The 27,925-nt window shown below is 44.7% G+C and overlaps 8 protein-coding genes and 1 long non-coding RNA gene across 14 annotated transcripts; 5 read left to right on the top strand and 4 right to left on the bottom strand.

The window, feature by feature from the left end:
* The first annotated feature begins 4,944 nt into the window (after positions 1 to 4,944).
* LOC112341037 (pentatricopeptide repeat-containing protein At3g53360, mitochondrial-like) lies at positions 4,945 to 6,821 on the top strand. The gene is made up of 4 exons (XM_024660405.1): positions 4,945 to 5,073; positions 6,078 to 6,125; positions 6,325 to 6,541; positions 6,583 to 6,821. Exons 1-4 carry the CDS (start codon positions 4,945 to 4,947, stop codon positions 6,819 to 6,821), a joined length of 633 nt encoding a protein of 210 aa, XP_024516173.1.
* Positions 6,822 to 7,788: 967 nt separating this feature from the next.
* Positions 7,789 to 9,887, top strand: LOC112351063. Of its 3 annotated transcripts, XR_002993981.1 has the most exons (6): positions 7,789 to 7,852; positions 8,444 to 8,519; positions 8,585 to 8,769; positions 8,826 to 8,876; positions 8,936 to 9,158; positions 9,217 to 9,887. It is a non-coding gene; the product is annotated as an uncharacterized LOC112351063 (long non-coding RNA). The 3 variants fall into 3 exon arrangements; XR_002993980.1 differs by having other exon boundaries at positions 8,585 to 8,876; XR_002993983.1 differs by having other exon boundaries at positions 8,570 to 8,876.
* Positions 9,888 to 10,221: 334 nt separating this feature from the next.
* Positions 10,222 to 10,938, bottom strand: LOC9662167. Its single transcript, XM_024688192.1, has 3 exons — positions 10,816 to 10,938; positions 10,653 to 10,754; positions 10,222 to 10,556 (listed from the first exon to the last, which is right to left on the bottom strand). The coding sequence occupies exons 1-3, from the start codon at positions 10,889 to 10,891 to the stop codon at positions 10,288 to 10,290; spliced, it is 447 nt and encodes a 148-aa protein (XP_024543960.1). The 5' UTR covers positions 10,892 to 10,938; the 3' UTR covers positions 10,222 to 10,287.
* Positions 10,939 to 11,145: 207 nt separating this feature from the next.
* Positions 11,146 to 14,321, top strand: LOC9660950 (putative rRNA methyltransferase). The gene is made up of 11 exons (XM_002962855.2): positions 11,146 to 11,651; positions 11,730 to 11,777; positions 11,835 to 11,990; positions 12,047 to 12,093; positions 12,147 to 12,303; positions 12,364 to 12,425; positions 12,479 to 12,677; positions 12,737 to 12,826; positions 12,884 to 13,029; positions 13,071 to 13,197; positions 13,249 to 14,321. The coding sequence occupies exons 1-11, from the start codon at positions 11,175 to 11,177 to the stop codon at positions 14,230 to 14,232; spliced, it is 2,493 nt and encodes an 830-aa protein (XP_002962901.1). The 5' UTR covers positions 11,146 to 11,174; the 3' UTR covers positions 14,233 to 14,321.
* An 809-nt stretch (positions 14,322 to 15,130) lies between these two features.
* On the bottom strand, positions 15,131 to 16,198 carry LOC9662039 (pentatricopeptide repeat-containing protein At2g13600). Its single transcript, XM_002962433.2, has one exon. The coding sequence runs from the start codon at positions 16,196 to 16,198 to the stop codon at positions 15,131 to 15,133; it is 1,068 nt and encodes a 355-aa protein (XP_002962479.2).
* Positions 16,199 to 16,762: 564 nt separating this feature from the next.
* Positions 16,763 to 17,969, bottom strand: LOC112341032 (pentatricopeptide repeat-containing protein At2g35030, mitochondrial-like). Its single transcript, XM_024660388.1, has 2 exons — positions 17,891 to 17,969; positions 16,763 to 17,831 (listed from the first exon to the last, which is right to left on the bottom strand). Exon 2 carries the CDS (start codon positions 17,252 to 17,254, stop codon positions 16,763 to 16,765), a length of 492 nt encoding a protein of 163 aa, XP_024516156.1. The 5' UTR covers positions 17,255 to 17,831; positions 17,891 to 17,969.
* Positions 17,970 to 20,107: 2,138 nt separating this feature from the next.
* Positions 20,108 to 23,077, top strand: LOC112341024 (pentatricopeptide repeat-containing protein At2g39620-like). The gene is made up of 2 exons (XM_024660378.1): positions 20,108 to 20,427; positions 20,545 to 23,077. Exons 1-2 carry the CDS (start codon positions 20,108 to 20,110, stop codon positions 23,075 to 23,077), a joined length of 2,853 nt encoding a protein of 950 aa, XP_024516146.1.
* An 832-nt stretch (positions 23,078 to 23,909) lies between these two features.
* Positions 23,910 to 26,346, top strand: LOC112351059. Of its 4 annotated transcripts, XM_024688199.1 has the most exons (4): positions 23,910 to 24,157; positions 24,216 to 24,882; positions 24,948 to 25,127; positions 25,183 to 26,346. In XM_024688199.1, exons 2-4 carry the CDS (start codon positions 24,673 to 24,675, stop codon positions 25,225 to 25,227), a joined length of 435 nt encoding a protein of 144 aa, XP_024543967.1. In that variant the 5' UTR covers positions 23,910 to 24,157; positions 24,216 to 24,672; the 3' UTR covers positions 25,228 to 26,346. The 4 variants fall into 4 exon arrangements, 1 of the variants encoding a protein (XP_024543967.1); XR_002993976.1 differs by having other exon boundaries at positions 24,216 to 24,269; positions 24,828 to 26,346; XR_002993978.1 differs by having other exon boundaries at positions 24,216 to 25,235; positions 25,295 to 26,346.
* LOC9662038 lies at positions 26,294 to 27,056 on the bottom strand. Its single transcript, XM_024688191.1, has 3 exons — positions 26,924 to 27,056; positions 26,771 to 26,869; positions 26,294 to 26,672 (listed from the first exon to the last, which is right to left on the bottom strand). Exons 1-3 carry the CDS (start codon positions 27,000 to 27,002, stop codon positions 26,398 to 26,400), a joined length of 453 nt encoding a protein of 150 aa, XP_024543959.1. The 5' UTR covers positions 27,003 to 27,056; the 3' UTR covers positions 26,294 to 26,397.
* Positions 27,057 to 27,925: the final 869 nt, after the last annotated feature.

Genomic DNA, 27,925 nt, shown 5'->3' with positions numbered 1-27,925 from the left:
ATTACTTATTAATCTAATTGATCAAATAAAGTTTATAATTATAAGCATGTTTGTAATTTATAAACACAAGATTAATCTTATTGCATATCAACCATTAGATGATAGAATAAAAAAGAATATACTAGAAAGGGTTTAGGAAAGTTTATAAATTATAAACATGTTTATAAATTATAAATACCAGATTAATCTAAATGAATACCAACCGTTAGATGGTAGAATATCCTAGAATATCCAAGCATATTCTACGTATATTCACTACCATCCCAGTCCCCCTATAGGTTTGCTTAAGCAAACCAAAAAAATTGTATTTAAAATATTATCAATTTAAGCATATATTTATATATTTTATATATACATATACACACTTTGCACATTTTTTTGCTATGCCGCCCATCTTTGGTACACCTTTCCTTTTGGGAGGTGTACCCCCCCTCCCCCAAAACTACCATCACAAATTACTTGCTATAATGAAAGAAACTTTACACTTGATGAATGATAAATAAATATAAAAGAAAATCAATAGGAACTAGAGAAGTTTAACCCAAATGGTAAGTCTAAATTAAACTTCACAATATTTAAGATTCCAATGCACAGAAGCAAAGTGGTACCACCTGCCATGAACCATGTTTACTGAGGTTGTAAGTTACTAGCATTGCTAGTTTCCCTCAGTAGATAATATTGTTGTAGATGTTTGCAGACCTTATAAAGGGAAATTATGCAGAAATGCTTCCTGGTGCTCAGCTTATTAGAACTACAATCTCACCTCTTATTTCAAAGAGTCCAAATAAGTGACTGTTCTTTTCTCCAAGCTAGTAGAGCTTACTGAAGAGCTTAAAATGGCAGAGCACAAGAACCTTGCCATTGTCTACACGACAACTTAATAGTGACACTTTATTTTTTGATCCAATGGAATGGATGACTTCCGAGAGTTTCCTGCAAATGCCCAAGCTGGACAAGTATTGTGATCATTGAGCTCCAAATCAGAGTAGTATTTTTGGTGCGTAGGTTCCCTCTACTCTTGGAAGTCGGAGTTCAAAAAGCACTACAATGAGGATATCAGTATTTTGCAGAGTTTGTCACATCCTCTTCTGCTGTTTGTGGCAACATCATCCATTCCATTGGATCAAAAAATAAAGTGTCACTATTAAGTTGGTAGCAAATGGTAGCAAATGATTGGTGTAGAGGTGAGCACAATTAATTGAAGCACAAAAGTGAATGTAAAGCTTTATTTTTTATTTTTAAAGTGTTAAATGGAGTGCTTTTTTAACTAGCAAGTGAATCTTTAGATAAAAGTATCATATTATAAATAAACTGTGCTAAATGAGAAGCACTTGCAAAACGGATCAAAACACTATATTTACATTAGTGTGCATTGTGATCAAAATGTGCCTTCAAGTTATGAGAAATGAAGTATAGTCACGTAGAATGAAAAACAATGAAATGCACACAAAGAAAGAGAGAGATGATCACAATCAAGGGATCATAAATCTGCACTTAATAACACAAAAATAAAACAAAAAAAATAATTGGTAGTTTAAGATGTTATACCCCATGCATATATGACATACCCTATGCATATATAGCATATCATATGACAAAAATATTATACACACAATCATGTTTTAATTGCTTATATAGTAATCAAAAAGTGATTATGTTTCAATTGCTTGTAAAGTGTTTGTATGCATAATATTTTTATATGCAACTCAAAAAAAAAAAAAATTTGCACATGTTTAAATATATAATGATTCATCATATATTCATTACCATATTTCACTCAATTGATAATTCTCCACACTTTTTTTAAAACCTCTTACTATAGATAATGCACCATGTCTTCAACTGAAAATTTGCAGAAAACAATTATATTAGGAAAAGAAAATTGTTTATGATTTCATAATTTTCACCTTAAATATCAAAAAAGACCCAGCAAAGTGATGCGAAAGGAGCTGATGATCGAGCTGCTGGACAGATTATTGATATGCGACACCATGACGCGCACTGCTATGAATCAGCTCCTTACATTCTATAATGAAAGAGATTGTGGTTTTGTAAGAGATTGTTCTTTCTATTCCTCCCAATGTAAAGAAAAGAAAAAAAAAACTTAGCCTAATTTATATGTTCTTTATCCCTTTTATACAGTCCTTAAGTTTCTTCTATTGAATCACTTTTTAATGGCAATTGAAAACTTCCTTAGATCTGGAAGTAGTTATGTTTTTTTCTAAGGATGCATATTGAGAAATGGTCTATCCAGAACCAGTTCCCATAATTATTAGATAAAAAGCTGGAAATAAAATGTTAAGAACAAACAGGACAAGTGTGGATTAACAAGTGTGGATTATGGCATGTTTTCCATTTGATGTAAAAAAAAATACTAACATAAGAACTCAGCATATTGACTTCTCTCTTGCAGCTTTCAACTACATCACTTAGTCCTGGACAATCCTCAATTCCATGCCAGAGAGAGATCTTGTGTCCTGGAACACGATCATCGCGGCGAATGCCCAGAATGGGCATTGCAGAGAGGCGCTGGGATTTTTCCGGGGCTTGGATCTTGAGGGCGTGGCGCCGGATTCCATCAGCTTGATGCTATTGCCAAGGAACTGGATAGAGATCTGGCTTGGAATTCACACCCAAATCGCTTGGGGACAGTGATTGTTGTGGTTTATGGAGATTGGCAAGGCCGAGAGCGCGGAGCAGTGCTTTAAACGGATCATTGGCAGGAATGCAATTTGCTGGAATGCGATGCTGTCCGCGTATGCCCGATCAGGGGATCCTTGCAAAGCACAAGAGCTCTTCGACCGAATGCCTTGCGCTGATGTGATCTCTTGGACGACGATAACTGATGCCACATCTCGCCAAGAACAGCTCCAGGAGGCAAAGGATCTCTTTGATTCCAGGAACGTGCAACTCTCAACATTGCCAAAAAGGGTCATTTTGTGAAATCGATTAATTTGTATGAAAGTCTGACAGCTCACGATAAACATCACTGCTCATGGTTGCTTGAGATCTTTCATCAAAAAAGCCACAAAGACGCCGCTCTGGAATGCGATGATCACAGCACTTGCCCAGCTTGGGCATCTGCAAGAAGCTCTGGACCTTTTCGATTCAATGGAAGTTCCCAAGAACAAGCTTACGTACATCATTGCCATTGACGCCTGTGGCAGCCTTGGTGCCGTGAGAGGATCTTCCACTTGAGCCAAGCCTGCGGATCCTTGCGTAGCGATCACGAGCTCCTTGATCAAGATGTTTGGGAGATCCGGTGCGGTGGAGAGGGCCGAGCTCATCTTCGAGCAGAAGAAGCAGCGGAGAGAGCTCTGGAAACGTATGCTCACAATGGATGCCTCGACGAAGTGATACTTCTCTTCAAGACAATGCCCAGGAGAGATCTTTCCTTGTGGGCATCGTCGCTAGAGCTCAAGCCCGGCAAAGACACTTCGATCAAGCATTGTTCTTGCTCGAGATCTCGCCGGAGATCATGGTCACGGCATGCAACGTGCTCATCGCCGGTTTTCTCCAGCAAGGCCACCTCGCCAGTGGGAGGCGTGTCTTCAATCAGATGGAGCAGTGTGGAGCTCGATCATCGTGGCCTATGCCCAGCTTGGTCACTGTGAAGAATCACTCTCGCTTTTCTGGCAGATTGACACAACACCCGACCATGCGACATTCCTCGCAGCTCTTGATGCGTGCTTAGGCCTCTCGAGCCTCTCCCACTGCCGCCAAATTCATGCAGCGGCAGATCACACTGGCTGCGTGTGCTAGCTCATGAGGTACCTCAAGTTATTTCTACATGTCATGACTCACCTTTTGGGGGACAATTTAGTGAGGAAGCTATGATTGAGTTGGTAAAGAGGATAGGATATTGGTGGCTGACTATGCACTAAGATATTTCAAAGTATTTGAAAGGTTGTGATCCATGTCAAAGGATTGGGAAACTATCAAGAAGAGATATGATGCAGTTGCAACCACCTTTGCTAGTGTTTGCCATCCAAGAAATGGGGAATTGGTTTTGTCAAGCCTTTTCTAACAAATAAGCATACTCGTTGCAAGTACATGGTAGTTTGTATTGACTATGTGACTAAGTGGGTTGATGTAAAAGTGTTGAAGGAAGCTATAGGCAGAAAAGTTAGTGAGTTTTTGTACAAGCAAGTTATTACTAAGTTTGGTTGTCCTTTAGATTTAGTCAGTGATAGAGGTAGTTACACTCACTAAACTTTATAGTTTGAAGCACAGGAAATCTACTCTTGTATTATCCTTGTTGCAATGGACAAATGGAGTAGACAAATGGTACTCTTTGTACTATTATTTCTAAGACATGTTCAGCTAGTAGATTGGACTGGGACAAGCAGTTGTTAAATGCAGTTTGAGCTTATAGAGTTGCCTTCAAAGTGACAATGCAATATTCACCATTCCAGTTGGTGTATGGTCAAGAAGCAGTTCTTCGAATCAAGCTAGAAATTCCCTCTCTTCGGCTAGCTATTGAGCATGACTTGGATTGGAATGGAGCAATAAAAAACATGTTATAGCAGTTGGATCACTTGGATGAGAAGAGGTTGTTAGCATTCCAAGCCATGAAGGTGATGCAAAAACATAGGAAAGCCTAGCGTGATCATCATCTTTGCAAGAAAGAGTTTACAGTGGGTGATAAAGTGCTACTTTATGATTTGAAGTGTTGGAAGAGGCCAAGAAAACTCAAGTGCACATGGATTGGGGCGTATATAGTGGAAGAAGTTTTTCAGCACGAGGAATGCAGCACTAAAGTTCTCCACTTGGACATCAAGTTGTAAAACATACTCCTAGACAAGAACTTTGGTGTCAAGATAGCAGACTTTGGAGTCAAGATAGCAGACTTTGGAGTCAAGATAGCAGACTTTGGACTGTCAAGGATGGTGGAGCAAGGAGATCTAAGCAATGTCATGACCATGATCTGAGGAATACAGATACATGGCTCTAGAAGGGTTGCAGATGAGAGTGAGTGACAAACTGGACATCTACAACTTTGGGATCCTTGTGCTGAAAGTGGCTACCGGATTACAAGCTTTCCATACCTGTGTGTCTTGTGGGATCCTGGTGGTGTGGGCGTTTTAGAAGCTTTGATCTGGGAAGTTAATGGAGATGTTAGAAGAGAAGAGGGCACGGAAAGAAATGGAGGCTACCTCTAAGGTCGAGAAGTTGCTTCGCATTGGAGCACCAGGATAGTTTTTATTATTTAAATCCTTTAAGATAGTTTGTTATATTTTAGTTTAGTTAAGTAAATTAAAATGTTTAGTATATTTTAGTTTTTATTATTACTTCAGAAAATTTTAATTGGTAAATGTATACCATTTGAGAGGAATATTTAATATAACCAAGTTTTTTTATTTTAATTTCTATAATATTTCTAACATTGTTACTCTTTAAATGTCATTTACGAAAATCCAAATTCTATACCAACCATTTTTAGATATAGAATCATGGGTTTTCTTTTAGATCTTATTAAAGAAGTCTGAAGAAGAGATAATTATTACTCAGGATTTTCACTTTCTAAAGTAGTGTTTTTAAAAAATGGCAATATCATTTTAAATGCACAACCAGACTAGATGTTTCCTCGAATGCTGTCCTTTGTCAGTTTAAAAACTTAGATTGCTAACATATTTATGATCAGCTTTTGTTGTTGGGAGATAGATTCAGATGTTCAAATTGAAGAACTTTCCAAGCACTGCGCTGAACCATCACACTTTCATTCACACTGCCGGTAGAATTGTCACATGGTTCACAATTGAATCAGGTAGCTGCAGACATTATGCAAGCATAATTTCTCAATCTTGAGTATGAAGTTGGCGTTTGGACAAGGATTTTTTTGGGTGGAAGTTAAAAATTTAGATTGTTAACCCATTTATGATGAGGTAATCCTATGGCTAAACAAGGACAAACTCTTTGTTAAGTCAAGAAATAAGATTTTTAATTCAAAGTGTTAATTTTTTGTTCTTGGGAGATATATTCAGTTCTGATCTGATGTTCGAATTGAAGAACTTTCCAAGCACTGAGCTGAACCATCACACTTTCATTCATTGTCACATGGTTCACAATTGAATCAGGTAGCTGAGGTTGACAGACATTATGCAAGCACAATTTCTCAATCTCAAGTATGAATTTGGCTTTTGGACAAGGATTTCTCCTTGTCCTTGGATCTTTCTACTTTGATTTTTTCACTAGCACATTTCTTACATCATTGGGTACCACTAATTTTCAGGAAGTTTCAAGAGAGAAATTCATTGTTTCCATTCTTTTCAGCATTTAGATTCTTCTTTCAGCTTAGTTTTCTACTCAACACCAAATGCTTAGTGTGGATACCTCGGAGGGGCAAGGTTGGCTTTTGAGGCAACGACAGGGCAGGACGTGGTTTCATGGAATGGAATCATCTCGGCGTATGCAAACAACGGTCATTTTGATGAAACTTTTGATCTCTTCTGGAGGATGAAGCATGAGGGGCTTGATCCGGACGAAGTTACGATTGTCAGTGTTCTCTGTGCATGTAGCCACGCCGGGCTCTTTGAGAGTGGTAAGCATAGTTTCAGTCTGTTGTGCTCGATCATCACATAGCTCCAAACTTGGAGCATTTCATGTGTGTGATCGATTTGCTTGGGCGAACTGGCCGGCTTGATGAGGTCCAAGAGGTGATCGATAGCATGTCAATCGAGCCGGGCTCCATTGCCTACATGACGCTGCTTGGGGCTTGTAAAACTCATGGCAATAATCGGCTTGGAAACATGGCTGGTCCAAGCGCCATCGCAAGAGCTTCTGGAGCATCAACTTATGTCTTCTGTCTCATATTTGTGTAGAGTGAATGCTAGATTTTAAATTCTCATCTTGGTGATTGCCATATACAAGTTTGCTCTACAGTGTTGTATACTATAACATGTCCAGAGTTATCAACATGGTAATCTATGATGAAAAGTACACGGTCGTTTAGTTCGTACAGCATTTACTGGGATTACTATCTTTTTGCAACCTTAGAAAACATCCATTGCCTTTGTTATTTGTGTGAGTACTCCAAACAATTACACTCTTTGTATGTAAAACTAGATTGCAGTCCAGTTGCATGTCAAGCATGAATAAACCATTTAGAGATTTCAGAAAGTTCCCATTTGACAATGTAGAAAAGACAGAACGGTGTGGTCCATTTCTTATGCATACCTTATAAATATTGAAATCGTTTTTATGTGATTGTGAGTAAGCTTTACTTCATGTGGAAATAATCTGAATCAAGCTGATATGATAAGGTAAATTGTCCATTGATATATTTTGCCGATCCAAATTTTACAAAATCATCCATAACAAAACCAACCATCATATCTGTAAATTCTACTTGTTATACTAAATCAGGAAAGGTATTCCATCTACTATTTGGTTGGGCATTTAAAAATGATATTGTCATATTTAAGGATTTACCATTTTTCAAAAACACTGAGTAATAATTATTTTTTCTTCCTACTTCTTTAATAAGATTAAAAAAAAAAACCATGATTCTAAAGTGGACATTTAAAGAATAGCAATGTTTTAGTAATATTATTTATGTATTATACATATTAAAAGGAAAAAATTGGGCAAATATTCAAAGTAAAACAAAACCTAACAAATTAAAGTAAAAGTTTTAACTCCTTAATAATAAATTTTAGGGCACTCCTTTGAGCCATTGCAGGGCGCTGCCATGCACCACACTCCAATGCGAAGCAGCTTCTCGGCTTGAGAGGTAGCCTCCATTTCGTGCCGGGCCCTCTTCTCTTCTAACATCTCCATTAACATCCCAGATCGAAGCTTCTCAAACGCCCATGCCGCCAGGAACTTTGGGCTCCTCCCGCAAGACACACAGGTATGGAAAGCTTGAAGTCCGCTAGCCACTTCCAGCACAAGGATCCCAAAGCTGTAGATGTCCAGTTTGTCTCTCACCATTCCGGAGCCATGTATCCGGGTGTTCCTCAGATCATTGTCATTGCATCGCTTAGATCTCCTTGCTCTACCATCCTCGACTGTCCAAACTCTGCTATCTTGACACCAAAGTTTTCGTCCAGGAGTAGGTTTTGCGGCTTGATATCCAAGTGGAGGACTCTAGTGCTGCATTCCTCGGCAATTCCCTTGAGCAATCTCCTCGACTATCCTGAATCTCGTGTCCCAGTTGAGCTCTTCCAGCGGCTTGTAGATCCACTTGTCTAGCAATCCGTTTGCTACGTACTCGTAAACCAGGAAGTGGTGTGATTCCTGGGAGCAAAAGCCTTTGAGTCTTGCCAGGTTCTTGTGATGGATGCTTCAGATCGCCCTCACCTCCGCCTTGAACTGCTTGTATCCTTGGCTCGAGAAGCTTTCCAGACGCTTGACGGCAACCTTGGATCCATCCGAGAGTATCCTTTGAAAACCGTGCCAAAGCCTCCACTTCCGATTTTCTTACTGAAGGCTTTGGTTGCAGTGTGGAGCTCCGGGTACGTGAAGACGCGAACCACGTCCATAGCACCGGATGGAAACGATGGTTTGTAGTGTTTGAGGTACGAGTTTATCTGTTTCTTCCAGATCACCATTGCAATGATGACTATAGCCATGGTTGCCACAGGGAAAGCCGCGACGATGGCTGGCTTTGCCTTTTTCTGCTGCTTGGCTACTTTGTTCTGCGAGCTGCCTGGTGCTGAGAGCTTTGGAAGATCTCCAGCTTGGTACAACTTGATCGAAAACAGCAAAGCTTGATCAGCGACGTTGCGAGTTCTGTTCAAAGCAAAAACTTCATTCATCTGGAAACAGGTACTCGTTTTCTCCTGGCTTAGCACTGCTTTGCACGAACCGTTTTTGATACACAGGGCCATGCACGCTGCTGGAGACGTTGTGGAGCGCACTGGATAAATCTAGAGGTTTGTAGAAGTATCGTACTGTGGCTTCGAGCATGTAGTAATGTTGCGAGTTTTCGCAGGTTCTTCCAGGTTCATTTTCGGGCCTGCATCTCTCCTTGTCCCCGGAAGAAACGTACTGCATGGATGACGATCTCCTGGTGTCGTTCTTGAGCTCCGGACAGAGGCATCTGTCAGCTGTCTGGAACGAGATCCCACAGGTTCGAGTAAGCAAGCTGTTCCCGAATAACTGCGGGTTTTAAGTCGATGCTCTTCGTGCTGTTGCTGCTGCTGAATGATCTCGAGGTAAAATGGAGCTCTCCGTTCGAGTAGATCTTGAGTAACTGGTATCCGTATTGATCAGTAACATCACCGATCGTTGGAGTGGACCACATAACACCTTTCGTCCCGTGGATTTCCAAGCTGCTATTGACGAGGAAGAGAAAAGATATCTCTTCTTCTTCCTTCCTCGTCGGAGCTCCAGAGCTCTCCAAAATATCCCAACATACTGGAGTTCAAAGCGATCAAGAACTTCATCCCTGGTTTTAGAGGCTGGCAGGGAGCATAGCATCACCGGGATGATCAAAGCTCTGCCACAGCAAAGCTCCAGTTTTGCTCCGGATTACGAGATTCCAGAGCTCTCGAGGCCCGTGTTGGTCGACCACACAAAGCTTTCATCGACGTCGCTCAGCACTAGGTCGCGGTACGCTCCTTTCCGGACAGGTTTCCGCGTAGTTCGCCATGCCACCGCTGCTGGATAGTTCCATGGCGTCCATTGGGAGGAAGACTGACAAGTAGAACTGAGACTCTTGCGAGGTTTGCTCCTAGGGGTGGTAAAGCCAAGTGTAATTCGAGCTTGGAGGACAATGGCGCTTCCAGTGTCATTGAGTACCCAGCTTGTGTTGGCTTGGCTGTGGATTCCTGTGATCTTACGAGATGAGCTTCGAGCAGGGTGGTGATCACGAGTATGATCGAGACGCAACTACGATGCATTATGCGCTAGACAATTGAGAAACAAGGCGGCAATGAATATAAGCATGGAATTGGAAGACATGAGAAGAAAGCGCAAGGTGTGTTGGGACGATCTTATGAATCGAGCTAAAGCTCAAGTTTAAACAATTATTCATAAAATAAGATATTCTTAGAACCTTTCACGTGTGGAGCACATGGGACTATAACAGCTTCCAAGTTTTTTTTTCTTACGATTTACTTAAATGAGGCGCTGAGACCTTGTTCAAAGGGGACTGTAACGTCTCCAGTTCTACTACTGTCTCCCAATGGACGATCCAGCGGGAGTGGCATGGCAAGCTATGCTAAAAGGGAACTTACAAACTCAGTTGAAAAACGTAAATGTCTAGCGAAAAAATTGTAAAGAGTATCAGCAATTATAAGCTTTTGATTCCAGATGTTGCATACACTTTTCATCAAACGCAGATCACTTCATCAGGTCCACGGTTTTGGGGCACATTCCAGTGCAGCTCCCAAAGCCGTTCTTTTTGCAGCAGTAGTGTTCCTTGGACGAGTCGCAGAGCTGCTGGCAGCTGCCAAATCCATTCTTGAGGCAGCAGAAATAATTAACGTTTTCCTCGCAGAACTGTTGGCATCCGAATCCATTCTTCAGGCAGCAGTAGTATTTGATGTTGGAGTCGCACTCCTGAACACATCCAAAGCCGTTCCTCAGGCAGCAGTATGTATCTTGGAGGCCTGCAAGCATCAAAAGCGGAAAAGCAGTGGCATAATCAATGTCACAAGGACAGCTCATGATCACAACAAGGAAGATCATAACGTGATTTAAGTTACCGTGTTTCGGGGTGTTCTGGATGATAACATTGAGATCAGCAGCCTGGTTACCTTCACGAGGCCCATCGATGACGTAAGTCACATCGCTCTCCCTGCCAGTCACTAGAGCCATTCTACAGGTTAGAGAAACAATTTGCAAGAATGCGGAAGTGTTTGCACGTACGCTGAGTGTTGCGAGATGCATCCACTACGAAGAGCAGCAGGCCAAAGAGGAGGGCGGAAAGAAGAACTTTGGCCATTCTCCTTGAACTGAAATCAGAAATATTATGCTTGACAATACAAGGTTTTGCATCTGTTTATAAAGGAGGAATGCCTGCATGCATCGCGTGGGCGTCCCCATCCCCACGCGATGCATGCTTAAGATAAATAACTAGCATATCACCCAAGAAGGGAAGACTTTATGAATGTGATTTGCTTGTATCCAATGTCGACTGACTCATTTTAAAAGCGCTCGAATATCCACCAGAATATTTCTTGTAAACCTAAAGTGGGGTTTTAGGGTTCCTCGAAGGTCTTGCAGGGATGGGGAAGGCGAAGAAGGGGAAGCACCGCTTGGATCGCTTCTACTACCTCGCCAAGGAGCAGGGCTACCGCTCCCGTGCCGCATTCAAGCTCGTGCAGCTCGATCGCAAGTATGGCTTCCTCAGCTCGGCGCACTCGGTGCTGGATTTGTGCGCGGCGCCCGGGGGATGGATGCAGGTGGCCGTGGAGAAGATGCCCGTGAGGTCTGTGGTAATCGGCGTGGATCTGGTGCCGATTCGTCCCGTGAGAGGGGCGCTGTCGCTCCAGGGCGATATCACCACTCCAAAATGCGCGTCGGATATTGGGAAGATTCTCGACCAGAACGGGTTGAGGATGGTCGATGTTGTGCTCCACGATGGCTCCCCCAATGTGGGAGGTGCCTGGGCCAAAGAAGCCATGACGCAGTCGTCTCTTGTCCTGGATTCTTTGAAGTTGGCTACCAAGTTTCTGGCTCCCAAAGGAACGTTTGTCACCAAGGTACGAAGAATTCTTCTTCTTCCTCCATTTTTGAATTTTTCCTTCTTCTCTGATTCCCAAAATTGGTTTTTCTTGCAGGTTTTTCGATCCCAAGATTATAACGCGCTGAAGTATGCATTTGAACAGGTATGTTTGTCATGGTTTTTTGAGTGATATTTCATTGCCTCTTGTATCGTTTGGTAGCTGTTTGCCAAGGTGGAAGTCACGAAACCCATAGCAAGTCGTTCGACATCAGCTGAAATATACGTGGTTGGTCTCAAGTATCTGGCACCCGTGAAAATCGATCCGCGTAACTTGGACCCTCGCTTTTTATTTGAAGAGATTCCTCAGCCCCCAAAGGTGGGTTTTGTTATTGTAAACAAGGTGCTTGCGCTAAAGCCGAGTAAATTGTGTAGGTGATCGACGTTCTTCGTAGTAGTAAACAGAAACGTCACCGCGAGGGGTGGGTTCTCACGTCAAATAGACTCTTGGTTTTATGTTTTTTATTTTCTGCAGATACGATGACGCAAACACTACTTTTCGTAAAGACTGCACGGCAGCAGACTTCGTCTGGTCCGAAAAACCTCTAGAGCTTCTTGGTAGCATCACGTCTATTTCGTTTGAGGATCCGAAAAGTTCGCCAATCAAAGACCACGCTGAAACAACTGACGAGGTACGTTCATATCTAATCCTCGTTTGCTTGTTTTGATTTGGAGGACTTTTTTTCTTGTAGATAAAAGCATTATGCGAAGACCTTAGAGTTCTGGGGAAGAAAGAATTCAAGCAACTTTTGAAGTAGGTTCTACTTCTCGTGGCTGTTGTCTTTCATGCTCATTTGGTTCTCTCAGGTGGTGCCTGCATGTACGAAAAGCTCTTTCGAAAACGTCAGCTTCGGAGGAAACAGAGGGTGATAAGGCTGCTGAAAAGGATGACGACGAAAAAGAAGATGAAGACGAGGATATGCTAAAGAAAATGGAGGAGCTCAAGTCTCTAATGGATTCGAAAAGCAAGCAGGCGAAGAAGAAGGCTGCCAAGCGTAAACAGAAGGTACATATTGTTTGTCTATCTTTTGTTGTTGTGTATGTTGATGGGCCACAACACTGCAGCTAAACGCACGAAATAGAACAGGGATGCAAGTCGATGTCTTGGGAGACACTTATGGCGAGCGGGATCTGTTCTCTTTGGGCTCAATCAAGGTTTGTTTGTCCGCTTTCTCGTCTGTGCCTAGGAGCTCATGTTGGACACTTTTCCAGGCGAAGAAAAGCTTGGATCGGGTGGAAGATGCGGATGACGACATGTTGGACAGCGATGACAATGTGAAGGATGAAACGAGTAAGCAGGACATGGAGCGGAAGGATGACGAAGACAATGATGTGGATTCTGACGTCGAGCGCGAAAGGTAAGAACTACGCCTTGAAGTGTTAACGTAATCTCTCGCAGATACAACGACGAGCTGGAATCTTTCCTCGATCGTGCATACGAACGCTACCGGAGCAAGACTGAAAGCAACACTGCACGGCGGAAACGCGCAAGAATGGCTAACGCAGGAGACGAAAAGCTGTGGGAGGTAAGCCAAATGAAAGTGCTAGAACTTGCAAGCAGCTGACAATATCCTTAGGAGGACGTGGAAGAGAATGCTTCTGAGGAAGAAGAAAACGAAGTAGAAGAAGAGGAGGAGGAGGAGGCCAATCCTCTGGTCGTGTCGCTTCCCAAGGCCAAGCTCTCGAAGGAACAGATTGCACAGCAATGGTTCAGTCAAGACATCTTCGCCGGTTTAGATCAAACCCCGGAGACGGATACCAACAAGGACAAGACTGCCAAGGACGCTCCTCCGAGCGATGTCACGGTTGCGCCAGGAAAGCTCAAGAGAGCACGGGAAGACTTTGAGGTTGTAGCAGCCGAGCCGAGTGGTTCGTCCGACTCTTCCTCGGACGAAGAGGAGGACTACGACAGCGACGCCAAGGCAGAGATCCTCACTTACGCCAAGAAGATGCTGCGGAAGAAGGACAGAGACAGGATCATCGACGACGCCTACAACAAGTACATGTTCGACGACGAGGGGCTCCCGGAATGGTTCGCGGACGACGAGAAGCGGCACTGCAAGATTCAGAAGCCATTCACCAAGGAAGAGGTCCAGGCGATGAGGGCGCAGTTTAGAGCGATAGACGCCAGGCCCGTGAAGAAGGTTGCTGAGGCCAAGGCTCGCAAGAAGCGGAGGGTGATGAAGAAAATGGAGCAAGCACGAAGCAGAGCGGCGGCGATTGCCGATCAGCCGGACATCTCGAACAAGTCCAAGAACAGGATGATGGACAAGGTTTACAAGAAAGCGGCGGCGACGACCAATAAGCGTCCCAAGCGGGAGCTCGTTGTGGCGAAGAAGGGCGTGAGGGTCAAGGGTGGCAAAGGGAAGCTTGTGGTGGATCGTCGCATGAAGAAGGACTCACGATCCCGAGGAAGTGGCAAGCCTGGCAAAGGCGGTGGAAAAGGTGGTAAGACGGGTGGCAAAGGTGCGAGCAAAGGCAAACGTGGCAAGCCTGCGAACAGAGGCAAAGGTGGCAAGCCTGCGAGCAAAGGCAATGGTGGCGCCAAGCCCAGAAGATGATTATATTGTTTTACACTGATGGCAAATGGTGTTTTGTTAAAGTGAAAGGTTGTCACAGAAGCAATTTATTCTTTGAATGCATTCACACATGTTCATCAAGCAAAATCACATCAGATTCACCGTTTTGGGGCACAGTCCAACGCAGGAACCAGAAACGTTCGTCTTGCAGCAGTAGTGTTTCTTGGACAAGTCGCACAGCTGCAAACAGCTGCGAAATGCATTCTTGAGGCAGCAGAAGTAATTGACTTTGGGGTCGCAGAGTTGCAGGCAGCTGCCGACTCCATTCTTGAGGCAGCAGTAGTACTTGACGCCCGAGTCGCACTCCTGAAGACATGATCCGAAACCATCCTTCAGGCAGCAGTATGTATCTTGGAGGCCTACAGCATTAACAAACGGAGAAACAGTGGCGCATAATCAAAAGCTCCTGATCATACCGTGCTTCCAGGGGGCTCCTGGGTGACAACGTTGTTGAGACCAGGGCCAGCCTCGCTGCCTTCACGAGGTCCCTCGACAATGACATTGTAATTCTCACTGGTGCTCTCCTTGTCAACCGCTACACATGGATTCCACAGATTAGAGAGCAAGAATCTTGAAATTGCAATGCAGAAGTTCGCACGTACGCTGAGATGCATCGGCCGCCAAGAGCAGCAGGCCGAAGAGGAGGGAGGAAAGAACAAGCAATTTCGCCATTTTTCTTGAACTGAAACTTGAGAGCTACAATTTCAAGCTTGCATCGGTTTATATGCGCTGCTGCTGGGCAATGCCTGCATGCATCGCGTGGGACGTCCATGCTTAAGCTAATTAGCTACTATTCAGAAATGAAGGGAATGTCACTACTAGGCTGATGGAAATCTACGCTGAATGAAACTTGTTAGTGTTATCCATCCAGCATGAACCATCAATGTTGCCGCGATCCCATTCGGCCCACGACCCAAGATTGCATGACCAGAGTTAAAGTATTCTTAGGGAGCTTGAACAAGAAATCCTTCATCCTCCAGAAGAGATCAAAAGTCTCCTCAAAATGACCATTGTTCGCATACACCGAGATGATTCCATTCCATGAAACCACGTCCTGCCTTGTCGTTGCCTCAAACGCCACCTTTGCCCCTCGAAGGCATCCACACCTCCCATAAAAGTTGACGACGGCATTGTTTGTCATCACGTCGGATTGAAACCTAGAGTGATGGAGCTCACCATGCACAAGCTTTCCCTTTTGGAGAGCGGTGATCCTCCCAAGGGCGTCAAGAACAGCCAAGAAACTCACCTTGTCCGCTTGGGTGCCTTCCAGATCCATTTGGTGAAAGAGCCGAGCAGCACTCTCGCATTCCCCGGCTTGGACGAAGATACAAATCAAGGTGTTCCACGAGACCGTGCTTGGCTCCTCCATTTTCTCAAAGACTTCCTTCACTTTGTGGATATGCCCGGCTTGGGCATGCGCCACCATAGCTGTGTTGTGCGAGAAGCTGTCCCAGCAGGGCATCCTTTTCGTGAGAATCTCCAGAGCCTCGTTCACTCTCCCGTGCTGGATATAAGCCGCCGCGAGCGTGTTAAACGAGACCACGTCTGGAGAAGGAATGGTTTCCTCGAGGAAACTCGCGGCCTTGGCGAGATGCCCGTTTTGGGCATATGATCTTAGCAAAGAGTTCCACGAGACAGTGGATGGGTGCTCGATGCGATCAAACACTGCCTTGGATTCCTCCACTCCCTTGCATTTTCCATAGCTCGCCACCAGTGAAGTCGCCACGGCGAGATCGGAGATCCAGCCAGTGTGATCCGCCGCTGCGTGAACTTGGCGGCAGTGGGAGAGGCTCGAGAGGCCCGAGCACGCATCGAGAGCTGCGAGGAACGTCGCGCGGCCGGGTGTTGTGTCGATCTGCCAGAACAGCGCAAGTGATTCCTCGCAGTGACCGAGCTGGGCATAGGCCGCGATGATCGAGCTCCACGAACTCGTGTCTCGCTGCTCCATCCGATCGAATACCCGCCTCGCGCTGGCGAGGTGGCCTCTCTGGAGGTACGCGGAGCGCGTTGCATGCCGCGATAGAGATCTCTGGCGAGATCTCGAGCAAGAACAGTGCTTGATCGAAGTGTCCCTGCTGGGCTTGAGCTCTAGCGACGATGCTCCACGAGGAAAGATCTCGGGAGAAATGCATAATACAGCACCCTCCTCTCTTACGTGGTTGCCCCTTTGCCATGCTCACTCCTCACTTCCTCCCCTCTCTTCACTCCTCACTTCCTCTGGCGCGTTTAGTCACGCCCACATTAAATGTTTAACGACTAACTCTAAATTAGTAACGTTAAATTTTAATTAGTAAATGTTGTTAACGGATATGCTAGAGACTATAATTTTATAATTAGATAGCTAATGAACGGCTCGAATATAACCTATGATTGGTTTAAGTTTTTCCTCCTTATGCACAAGAGAGACAATATGAAAGATGCCATCGACTAATGAGATGTCAATCTGATAATCAAGGTTGTAAAGACGGTTTAAAGTTTTCACAAATGCTTATGAGCGTATTAGTCATCATTATCAAATGTTATCATGAAATATCTCAAGCAACGAAACCATGTCACCTTTCGAAGCATAAGCTATGAGCAGTGATGTTCTTGAACGAAGATCGTGGGCTGGGAGTCTTTCATACAAATCTATAGACTCCAAAACATGCCCCTTTTTGGCAAATGCTGAAAGTAGAGCGTTCCAGACAGCCAAATCTCTTTGTTTCATGCAATCAAAGAGATCCTTTGCCTCCTGAGGCCGTTCATGGCGAGATGTGGCATCAATTATCGTCGTCCAGGAGATCACATCAACGTAAGGCATTCGGTCGAAGAACTCTCGCGCTTTGCAAAGATTCCCTGATTGGGCATACGCGGACAGCATGGTGTTCCAGCATATCGCATTCCTGCCAATGATCCGATCAAAGAAATGCTCCGCGCTCTCGGCCTCGCCAATCTTTCCATAAACCACAACGAGCGCCGTCCCGACAGCGATCTGGGTGTGAATTCCCAGCTGGATTGCTTCCATGGCAATCGCCCTTGCCAGATCTCTATCCAGCTCCTCGATCCCGGCAATGGCATCGAGAACGCTCACGAAGCTGATGGAATCCGGTGCCACGCCCTCGAGATCCAAGCCCCGGAAAAATCCCAGCGCCGAAAAATCCCAATGCCCAGGAATCACACCACTTCCTGGTTTACAAGTACGGATCCCTAGACAAGTAGATCTACAAGTCGCGAGAAGAGCACAACTGGGACACGAGATTCAGGATAGTCGAGAGATTGCTCGTGGAATTTGCTTCCTCCATGAGGAATGCAGCACTAGAGTCCTCCACTTGGCTATCAATCCCCAAAACACACTCCTGGCTGAGAACTTTGGTGTCAAGATAGCAGACGTTGGACTGTCGAGGTGGAGGATGGTAGAGCAAGGAGATCTAAGCGATGTCATGCCAATGAGGCTCCGGAATGGTTGCAGATGAAAGTGAGTGACAAACTGGACGTCTACAGCTTTGCCTTGTGCTGGAAGTGGCTACCGGACTACAAGCTTTCCATACCTGTGTGTCTTGCGGGAGGAGCCCAAAGTTCCTGGCGGCATGAGAAGCTTCGATCTGGGAAGTTAATGGAGATGTTAGAAGAGGAAGAAGGTGCGGCAGGAAATGGAGGCTACCTCTAAGGCCAAGAAGCTACTTTGCATTGGAGTGTGGTGCATCCAGCCGGATCCAAGGCGGCACCCTGCAATGACTCAAGAGTGCCCTAAAATTCTTTGAGCAATGAGAATTTTAAGAAGTTAATAAAGTTTAGTTTAGTCTAGCTTAATTTATTTATTTTAGTTTAGTTAAGTAAAATAAATAATTTGCTACGTGTTGCATGTAGCAATGCTTGATTTTCTTAATAGTACTTATTAATCCAATTGACCAAATAAAAATTTATAATTATAAACATGTTTATAATTTATAAATACAAGATTAAGTATTGCATATCAATCATTAGATGGTAAAATAAAAAGAATATATTAGAAAGTTTTAAAGAAATTTAATAAATTATAAACATGTTTATAAATTACAAATACATGAATAACAACCGTTAAATGGTAGAATATTCTAGAATATTCTAGGTATATCCAGTACCAGCTTAAGCAAACCAAAAAGTTTAAAACGGAATATTTGCCTAATTTTTTCTTTTTAATATCTATAATACATAAATATTATTACTAAAACATTGTTGTTCTTTAAATGCCAATTATGAAAACCACTTTAGAATCATGGTTTTTCTTAAAGATCTTATTAAAGAAGTAGGAAGAAAAGATAATTATTACTCAGTGTTTTTGAAAAAATTTAAATCCTTAAATATGACAATATCATTTTTAAATGCACAACCAAATAGTAGATGGAATACCTTTCCTGATTTGATATGATGGTTGGTTTTGTTATGGATGATTTTGTAAAATTTGAATTGGCAGAATATATCAATGGACGATTTACCATATCATATCAGCTTGATTCAGATTATATTTTTCCACATATAAAGTAAAGCTTACTTACAACCACATAAAAACGATTTTATAAGGTATGCAAGAAATGGACCACACCATTCTGTCTTTTCCACATTATCAAATGGGAACTTTCTGAAATCTCTAAATGGTTTATTCATGCTTGACATGCAACTGGACTGCAATCTAGTTTTACATACAAAGAGTGTAATTGTTTGGAGTACTCACACAAATAACAAAGGCAATGGATGCTTTCTAAGGTTGCAAAAAGATGGAAATATGGTAATCTATGATGAAAATTACATGGTTGTCTGGTCGTACAGCATTTACCGGAAAGACAAATGTATTACTAGTGCATTATGTGTTGATAACTCTGGACATGTTATAGTATGCAACACTGTAGAGCAAACTTGTATATGGCAATCACCAATATGAGAATTTAAAATCTAGTATTCACTCTACACAAATATGAGATAGAAGGACATAAGTTGATGCTCCATAAGCTCTGCGATGGCGCTTGGACCAGCCATGTTTCCAAGCCGATTATTGCCATGAGTTTTACAAGCTCCTGTAGGCAATGGAGCCCGGCTCGATTGGCATGCTATTGATCACCTCTTGGACCTCGTCAAGCCGGCCAATTCACAGTTCACATGGTTTATTTTAGAGAACACCCTAAGCACTTAAATCCAATAACCTGCAAATGGAAACTATGCTTACCACTCTCGAAGAGCCGGGCGTGGCTACATGCACAGAGAACTGACAATCGTAACTTCGTCCGGATCAAGCCCCTCGTGCTTCATCCTCCAGAAGAGATCAAAAGTTTAATCAAAATGACCGTTGTTCGCAATGATTCCATTCCATGAAACCACGTCCTGCCCTGTCGTTGCCTCAAAAGCCAACCTTGCCCCTCCGAGGTATCCACACTAAGCATTTGGTGTTGAGTAGAAAACCAAGCTGGAAGAAGAATCTAAATGGAAACAATGAATTTCTCTCTTGAGACTTCCTGAAAATTAGTGGTGCCCAAGTGCTAGTGAAAAAATCAAAGTAGAAGGATTCAAGGAAAGGGAGAAATCCTTGTCCAAACGCCAAATTCATACTCAAGATTGAGAAATTGTGCTTGCACAATGTGTGTCAACCTCAGCTACCTGATTCAACTGTGAACCATGTGACAATTCTGGATGTCTAGTGTGAATGAAAGTGTGATGGTTCAGCTCAGTGCTTGGACAGTTCTTCAATTCGAACATCAGATCAAAACTGAATCTATCTCCCGAGAACAAAAAATTGATCATAAATGGGTTAGCAATCTAAGTTTTTAAACTGACAAAGGACAGCATTCGAAGAAACATAGCACAGCCCAAGAAAATATTCTAGAACCCTAAAACGCATTATGGTTCTATGCGCGTAGATGCTGCGGCGGCACTACTCCGAAAATGCCGATCTCCCACGGAGGCGCGGATTCTCCACTCGCAGATCGCCAGGGCAGGCCTGGATCGCAACACATTCGTCGCGAATCTTGTCATTCACATGTACAGCGTCTGCGGCAGCCTGCGCGATGCCGAGAACGTCTTCCACAGCGGCGCAGCCCGCCACAACGTCTACTCGTGGACGATCTTGCTTCGAGCATTTGCCCAGACAGAGGATCTTGCCAGAGCCAGGGACGTTTTCACGCGAATGGCTCATCGCGATGTGGTCTCCTGGAATGCGCTGATTAGCGGGTACGCCGGCGCTGGGAATCTCTCGCGGTCGCAGGAGCTCTTCGATTCCATGCCGGAGAGAGATCTTGTGTCCTGGAACACGATCATCGCGGCGTATGCCCAGAATGGGCATTGCAGAGAGGCGCTGGGATTTTTCCGGGGCTTGGATCTCCAGGGCGTGGCACCGGATTCCATCAGCTTCGTGAGCGTTCTCGATGCCATTGCCGGGATCGAAGAGCTGGATAGAGATCTGGCAAGGGCGATTGCCATGGAAGCAATCCAGCTGGGAATTCACACCCAGATCGCTGTCGGGACGGCGCTCGTTGTGGTTTATGGAAAGATTGGCGAGGCCGAGAGCGCGGAGCATTTCTTTGATCGGATCATTGGCAGGAATGCGATATGCTGGAACGCCATGCTTTCCGCGTATGCCCAATCAGGGAATCTTTGCAAAGCGCGAGAGTTCTTCGACCGAATGCCTTGCGTTGATGTGATCTCCTGGACGACGATAATTGATGCCACATCTCGCCATGAACGGCTCCAGGATGCAAAGGATCTCTTTGATTGCATGAAACAAAGAGATTTGGCTGTCTGGAACGCTCTACTCTCAGCATTTGCCCTAAAAGGGCATTTTTTGGAGTCCATAGATTTGTATGAAAGACTCCCAGCCCACGATCTTCGTTCAAGAACATCACTTCTCATAGCTTATGCTTCGAAAGGTGACATGGTTTTGTTGCTTGAGATATTTCATCAAACAAGCCACAAGGACGCCACTCTCTGGAACGCGATGATCACAGCACTTGCCCTTCTTGGGCATCTGCTAGAAGCTCTAGACCTTTTCGATTCAATGGACGTCCTCAAGAACAAACTCACGTACATCATCGCCATCGACGCCTGCGGCAGCCTTGGCGATCCTGATCGATGCGAGAGGATCTTCCACTTGAGCCAAGCCTGCGGATCCTTGCGTAGCGATCACGGAGTATCATGCTCCTTGATCAAGATGTTCGGGAGATCCGGTGCAGTGGAGAGGGCCGAGCTCGTCTTCGAGCAGAAGAAGCGGCGGAGAGAGCTCTGGAACGCCATGATCGCGACGTATGCTCACAATGGATGCCTCGACGAAGCGATGCTCCTTTTCAAGACAATGCCCCGGAGAGATCTTTCCTCGTGGAGCATCGTCGCTAGAGCTCAAGCCCAGCAGGGACACTTCGATCAAGCACTGTTCTTGCTCGAGATCTCGGCAGAGATCACTATCGCGGCATGCAACGCGCTGATCACCGCGTATCTCCAGAGAGGCCACCTCGCCAGCGCGAGGCGGGTATTCGATCGGATGGAGCAGCGAGACACGAGTTCGTGGAGCTCGATCATCGCGGCCTATGCCCAGCTCGGTCACTGCGAGGAATCACTCGCGCTGTTCTGGCAGATCGACACAACACCCGACCGCGCGACGTTCCTCGCAGCTCTCGATGCGTGCTCGGGCCTCTCGAGCCTCTCCCACTGCCGCCAAGTTCACGCAGCGGCGGATCACACTGGCTGGATCTCCGATCTCGCCGTGGCGACTTCACTGGTGGCGAGCTATGGAAAATGCAAGGGAGTGGAGGAATCCAAGGCAGTGTTTGATCGCATCGAGCACCCATCCACTGTCTCGTGGAACTCTTTGCTAAGATCATATGCCCAAAACGGGCATCTCGCCAAGGCCGCGAGTTTCCTCGAGGAAACCATTCCTTCTCCAGACGTGGTCTCGTTTAACACGCTCGCGGCGGCTTATATCCAGCACGGGAGAGTGGACGAGGCTCTGGAGATTCTCACGAAAAGGATGCCCTGCTGGGACAGCTTCTCGCACAACACAGCTATGGTGGCGCATGCCCAAGCCGGGCATATCCACAAAGCGAAGGAAATCTTTGAGAAAATGGAGGAGCCAAGCACGGTCTCGTGGAACACCTTGATTTGTATCTTCGTCCAAGCCGGGGAATGCGAGAGTGCTGCTCGGCTCTTCCACCAAATGGATCTGGAAGGCACCCAGGCGGACAAGGTGAGTTTCTTGGCTGTTCTTGACGCCCTTGGGAGGATCACCGCTCTCCAAAAGGGAAAGCTTGTGCATGGTGAGCTCCATCACTCTAGGTTTCAATCCGATGTGATGACAAACAATGCCGTGGTCAACTTTTATGGGAGGTGTGGATACCTTCGAGGGGCAAAGGTGGCGTTTGAGGCAACGACAAGGCAGGACGTGGTTTCATGGAATGGAATCATCTCGGTGTATGCGAACAACGGGCATTTTGAGGAAACTTTTGATCTCTTCTGGAGGATGAAGCTCGAGGGGCTTGATCCGGACGAAGTCACGTTTGTCAGTGTTCTCTCTGCGTGTAGCCATGCCGGGCTCTTTGAGAGTGGTAAGTATAGTTTCCAGTCTCTTGTGCTCGATCATCACATAGCTCCAAACCTGGAGCATTTCATGTGTGTGATCGATTTGTTTGGGCGAACTGGCCGGCTTGACGAGGCCCAAGAGGTGATCGATAGCATGCCAATCGAGCCGGGCTCCATTGCCTACATGACGCTGCTTGGAGCTTGTAAAACTCATGGCAATAATCGGCTTGGAAACATGGCTGCTCCAAGCGCCATCGCAAGAGCTTCTGGAGCATCAACTTATGTCCTTCTATCTCATATTTGTGTAGAGTGAATGCTAGATTTTAAATTCTCATCTTGGTGATTGCCATATACAAGTTTGCTCTACAGTGTTGTATACTACAACAAGTCCAGAGTTATCAACACATAATGCACTAGTAATCCATTTGTCTTTCCAGTAAATGCTGTCTGAACAAACAACCGTGTAATTTTCACCATAGATTACCATATTTCCATCTTTTTGCAACCTTAGAAAGCTATTTGTGTGAGTGCTCCAAACAATTATACTCTTTGTAGATTGCAGTCCAGTTGCATGTAAAGCATGAATAAACCATTTAAAGATTGCAGAAAGTAGAAAAGACAGAATGGTGTGGTCGCATACCTTATAATATTGCAATCGTTTTTATATGGTTTTGTAGGGTGAAATAAGCAAGTTTTATTTTATCTGGAAAAATATAATCTGAATCAAGCTGATACGATATGCTAAACCGTCCATTGATATAATATTTTACAAAATCATCCCTAACAAAATCAGCCAGATTCTACTTGTAAATCAAAGCCTAAATATTTTATCTACTATTTGGTTGTGCATTTAATAATGATATTGTCATTTACCATTTTTTGAAAACACTACTTTAGAAAGTGAAAATCCTGAGTAATAATTATCTTTTCTTCCTACGTCTTTAATAAGTCTAAAAGAAAACCCATGATTCTATGTTTAAAACTGGTTGATATAGAATTTGGATTTTCATAAATGACATTTAAAGAGTAACAATGTTTTAGAAATATTATAGAAATTAAAAAGAAATAAAAATTTGGGCATTCCTCTCAAACGCTTGTCAAAGGTTTTACGTTTAAAAAATAAATAATTTATAAATAAATAAAAATTAAACTATTTTATTTTTACTTAACTAAACAAAAATATAACAAACTAAGCCTGGATCTAAATAATAAATAATATCCTCGAAGAATCTTAGGGCACTTGCAGGGCGGGCGCTGCTTTGGTGCCACTAAATCTCGATAGAATGGTGCCTCTCATACAAAATCTATGAGTGTCAGTGGATTCCCACAATTTGGCTGAGAATCCGGTTGGATGCACCACACTCCAATGCGAAGCAGCTTCTCGGCCTTAGAGGTAGCCTCCATTTCTTGCCGCGCCCTCTTCTCTTCTAACATCTCCATTAACTTCCCAGACCGAAGCTTCTCAAACCGCCAGGAACTTTGGGCTCCTCCCGCAAGACACACAGGTATGGAAAGCGCCACTTCCAGCACAAGGATCCCAAAGCTGTAGATGTCCAGTTTGTCTCTCACTCGCATCTGCAACCATTCCGGAGCCATGTATCCGGGTGTTCCTCAGATCATTGTCATGACATCGCTTAGATCTCCTTGCTCTACCATCCTCGACAGTCCAAACTCTGCTATCTTGACACCAAAGTTTTCGTCCAGGAGTAGGTTTTGCGGCTTGATGTCCAAGTGCAGAACTCTAGTGCTGCATTCCTCGTGGAGGTAGCACATCCCTCGAGCAATCTCCTCGACTATCTTGAATCTCGTGTCTTCCCGCGGCTTGTACCCGTTTGCTACGTACTCGTAAACCAGGAAGTAGTGTGATTCCTGGGAAAAAAAGCCTTTGAGTCTTACAAGGTTCTTGTGATGGATGATTCCGATCGCTCTCACCTCCGCCTTGAACTGTTTGTATCCTTGGCTCGAGAAGCTCTCCAGCCGTTTCACGGCAACGGAGAGTATCCCTTCGAAAACCGTGCCAACGCCTCCACTTGCGATTTTCGCACTGAAGGCTTTGGTTGCAGTGAGGAGCTCCGGGTAATTAAAGACGCGCACCAACGATGGTTTGTAGTGTTTGAGGTACGAGTTTATCTGTTTCTTCCAGGTCACCATTGCGATGATGATTATAGCCATGGTCGCCACAGAGAAAACCGCGACGATGGCTGGCTTTGCCTGTTTTTGCTACTTGGCGACTTTGTGAGTTGCCTGGTGTTGAGAGCTTTGGAAGATCTCCAGCTTGGTACAACTTGATCGAAAACAGCAAAGCTTCATCGACGACGTTGCGAGTTTTGTTCAGAGAAAAAACTTCGGTCATCTGGAAACAGGTAGTTGTTTCTCCTGGCTTAGCACCCCTTTGCAGGAACAGTTTTTGATACACAGGGCCATGCACGCTGCTGGAGTGACGTTGTGGAGCGCACTGGATAAATCTAGAGGTTTGTAGAAGTATCGTACTGTGGCTTCGAGCATGTAGTGATGTTGCGAGTTCTCGCAGGTTCTTCCAGGTGCTTGCATCCCTCCTTGTCCCCGGAAGAAACGTACTTCGTGAACGATGCAGAGGTATCCTTCAGCTGTCTCGAACGAGATCCCACAGGTTCGAGTAAGCGAGCTTTTCCCAAAGAAGAGCGGGTTTAAGTTGATGCTCTTCGTGCTGTTGCCGGTGCTGAATGATCTCGAGGTAAACCGGGGCTCTCCATTCGAGTAGATCTTGAGGAACTGGTGCCCTGATTGATCAGTAACACCACCGATCGTTGGAGTGGACCACATAACACCTTTCGTCCCGTGGATTTCCAAGCTGCTATTGACGAGGAAGAGAAATGATATCTCTTCTTCTTCCTCATCGGAGCTCCAGACCTCTCCAAAAGATTCTCAACATACTGGAGTTCAAAGCGACCGAGAAGCGGCTACCTCGAGTGAGAAGTACCCTGGCTCTTTGTTCTCCTTAGAGATGCTGGCTACTAACTTCATCCCAGGGAGCACAGCATCACAGGGATGATCAAAGCTCTGCCACAGGAAATCTCCAATTTTGCTCCGGATGACGAGATTTCCAGAGCTCTCGAGGGCCAAGACTTGCGCTCCAGATCCTCCTGTGTTGGTCGACCACACAAAGCTTCCAATGTCACTGGAAGCGCCATCTTCCTCCAAGCTCCACTCTCGAATCCACTCCAGATATTTCGAATTAGCCTTGGCTTTAGCACCCCTTCCTGCCTCCTACTTAGCTGCTGGGAGCAAACCTCCCAAGAGTTCCAGTTCTACTTGTCAGTCTTCTACGCCATGGACGACAAGGAGAGTTTCAATCTCTACTATCTAGCAGCGCTGACATGGCGAGCTACGCGAAAACCGTCCCGGAAGGAGCGTACCTCAGCTTTACCAGCGATGGCGACCTGGTGCTGAGCGACGTGAACTAGAATGAGGACTTGTTCAAAGCTACTTGTCTCCCAATGGACGATCCAGCAGCAGTGGCATGGCAAGCTACCTTACAAACTCAGTTGAAAAAAGTAAAAGTATAGCGAAAATCTTGTAAAAATATAAAAGTTGTAGAGAGTATCAGCAATTATAAGCTTTTAGATGTTGCTTACACTTGTCATCAAACGCAGATCACTTCATCAGGTTCACCGTTTTGGGGCACATTCCAACGCAGGAACCAGAAACGTTCTTCTTGCAGCAGTAGTGTTCCTTGGACGAGTCGCACAGCTGAAAGCAGGTACCAAAAGGGTTCTTGAGGCAGCAGAAGTATTCGACATTGGTCTCGCAGAGTTGCTTGCAGCCGCCGAGTCCAGTCTTGAGGCAGCAGTAGTATTTGATCTTGGAGTCGCACTCCTGAACACATGATCCCAAACCATCCTTCAGGCAGCAGTACTTATCTTGGAGGCCTGCAGCATTAACAAACGGAGAAGTAGTGGCGCATAATAAATATCACAAGGACAGCTCATGATCACAACAAGAGGGATCATAACATGATCTATGTTACCGTGTTTGGAGGGGATGACAACATTGAGACCAGCAGCCTCGTTACTACCTTCACGAGACCCCTCAACGATGTAAGTCACATCGCTCTCCTTGTCAGTCACTAGAACAATATCTGCAGGTTAGACAAACGATTTGCAAGAATGCGGACACGTACGCTGAGTGTTGCGAGATGCATCGGCTACAAAGAGCAGCAGGCCAACGAGGAGGGCGGAAAGAAGAAACACTTTGGCCATTCTCCTTGAACTGAACCCAGAAATGACAATACAAGGTTTTGCATCTGTTTATAAAGGGGGAACGCCTGCATGCATCAAAAATATCTTCCAAAAATATCTTCCAAAAATATCTTCCTCTGATTCCCAAAATTGTTTTTTCTTAGATTATAACGTGCTAAAGTATTTGTCATGGTTTTTTGAGTGATAACTCATTGCCATCTGTTTGCCAAGGTGGAAGTCACAAAACCCATAGCAAGTCGTTTGACGTCAGCTGAAATATACATGGTTGGTCTCAAGTATCTGGCATCCGTGAAAATCGATATGCATATCGCTTTTTATTTGATTTGTCAGTACGGTTTTTATTATTCTAAACAAGGTGCTTGCGCTAAATCCGAGTAAATGATCGATGGTATCGTCTGGTCCGAATAACCTCTGCTTTTCGGTAGCATTTCAAAATCGTATAGGGATGCAAGTCAATGTCACTTATGGTGAGTGGGATCTGTTCTCTTTGGCTCAATTTGTCCACTTGCAGGGCTCAATTTGCATGATGAGAAAGCAGACAAATTGAGCCAAAGAGAACAGATCCCACTCACCAACCATGTATATTTCAGCTGACGTCAAACGACTTGCTATGGGTTTTGCGATCATTCGCAAGCGATGGCAATAACGATGTCCCTATGGTGGATTTGTGTGGCAAGTGTAGAAGCACGACTAATTTTCGGCTGGTCTTTGACTCTTACGTCCGGAGAAGACATGGTAAAGCTGGAACGTAGCGTTTTGAAAACCATGGAGAATCAAGTACTTCTTTCCAAACCTTGCGAACAGAGCTGAAGCGGGTTTGCTCTATCCAAGAATATTTAAGCATGGCCCTGCATCTGCCGCAAACGTCGTGAGCTTGTTACTTCCATTGAATCAAAGAGGCCCAGCGATCCCTGCAAATGACC

The sequence above is a fragment of the Selaginella moellendorffii genome, unplaced genomic scaffold (assembly GCF_000143415.4).
Source record: "Selaginella moellendorffii unplaced genomic scaffold, v1.0 SELMOscaffold_2, whole genome shotgun sequence".
Taxonomy (NCBI): domain Eukaryota; kingdom Viridiplantae; phylum Streptophyta; class Lycopodiopsida; order Selaginellales; family Selaginellaceae; genus Selaginella; species Selaginella moellendorffii.
Note: the sequence above shows the minus strand (reverse complement) of the source record. Positions and strands in the feature narration are given on the sequence as shown.

Bases quoted from the DNA above. Each gene is read 5' to 3' on its own strand.
- LOC112341037 (XM_024660405.1), top strand. From the start codon at position 4,945: ATGGCTCTAGAAGGGTTGCAGATGAGAGTGAGTGACAAACTGGACATC. The intron at 6,126-6,324 runs GTATGAATTTGG...CCAAATGCTTAG, and splicing joins GCACAATTTCTCAATCTCAA to TGTGGATACCTCGGAGGGGC. The intron at 6,542-6,582 runs GTAAGCATAGTT...ATCATCACATAG, and splicing joins CGCCGGGCTCTTTGAGAGTG to CTCCAAACTTGGAGCATTTC.
- LOC9662167 (XM_024688192.1), bottom strand. From the start codon at position 10,891: ATGGCCAAAGTTCTTCTTTCCGCCCTCCTCTTTGGCCTGCTGCTCTTC. The intron at 10,755-10,815 runs GTACGTGCAAAC...GAATGGCTCTAG, and splicing joins TGCATCTCGCAACACTCAGC to TGACTGGCAGGGAGAGCGAT. The intron at 10,557-10,652 runs GTAACTTAAATC...TGATGCTTGCAG, and splicing joins CCAGAACACCCCGAAACACG to GCCTCCAAGATACATACTGC.
- LOC9660950 (XM_002962855.2), top strand. From the start codon at position 11,175: ATGGGGAAGGCGAAGAAGGGGAAGCACCGCTTGGATCGCTTCTACTAC. The intron at 12,678-12,736 runs GTACATATTGTT...ACAACACTGCAG, and splicing joins CTGCCAAGCGTAAACAGAAG to CTAAACGCACGAAATAGAAC. The intron at 12,827-12,883 runs GTTTGTTTGTCC...ACACTTTTCCAG, and splicing joins TCTCTTTGGGCTCAATCAAG to GCGAAGAAAAGCTTGGATCG.
- LOC9662039 (XM_002962433.2), bottom strand. From the start codon at position 16,198: ATGGAGCAGCGAGACACGAGTTCGTGGAGCTCGATCATCGCGGCCTAT.
- LOC112341032 (XM_024660388.1), bottom strand. From the start codon at position 17,254: ATGGAAGCAATCCAGCTGGGAATTCACACCCAGATCGCTGTCGGGACG.
- LOC112341024 (XM_024660378.1), top strand. From the start codon at position 20,108: ATGCGCGTAGATGCTGCGGCGGCACTACTCCGAAAATGCCGATCTCCC. The intron at 20,428-20,544 runs GTACGCCGGCGC...TGGGCATTGCAG, and splicing joins TGGAATGCGCTGATTAGCGG to AGAGGCGCTGGGATTTTTCC.
- LOC112351059 (XM_024688199.1), top strand. From the start codon at position 24,673: ATGGATGATTCCGATCGCTCTCACCTCCGCCTTGAACTGTTTGTATCC. The intron at 24,883-24,947 runs GTACGAGTTTAT...TGGTCGCCACAG, and splicing joins GATGGTTTGTAGTGTTTGAG to AGAAAACCGCGACGATGGCT. The intron at 25,128-25,182 runs GTAGTTGTTTCT...TTTGATACACAG, and splicing joins CTTCGGTCATCTGGAAACAG to GGCCATGCACGCTGCTGGAG.
- LOC9662038 (XM_024688191.1), bottom strand. From the start codon at position 27,002: ATGGCCAAAGTGTTTCTTCTTTCCGCCCTCCTCGTTGGCCTGCTGCTC. The intron at 26,870-26,923 runs GTACGTGTCCGC...ATATTGTTCTAG, and splicing joins TGCATCTCGCAACACTCAGC to TGACTGACAAGGAGAGCGAT. The intron at 26,673-26,770 runs GTAACATAGATC...TTAATGCTGCAG, and splicing joins TGTCATCCCCTCCAAACACG to GCCTCCAAGATAAGTACTGC.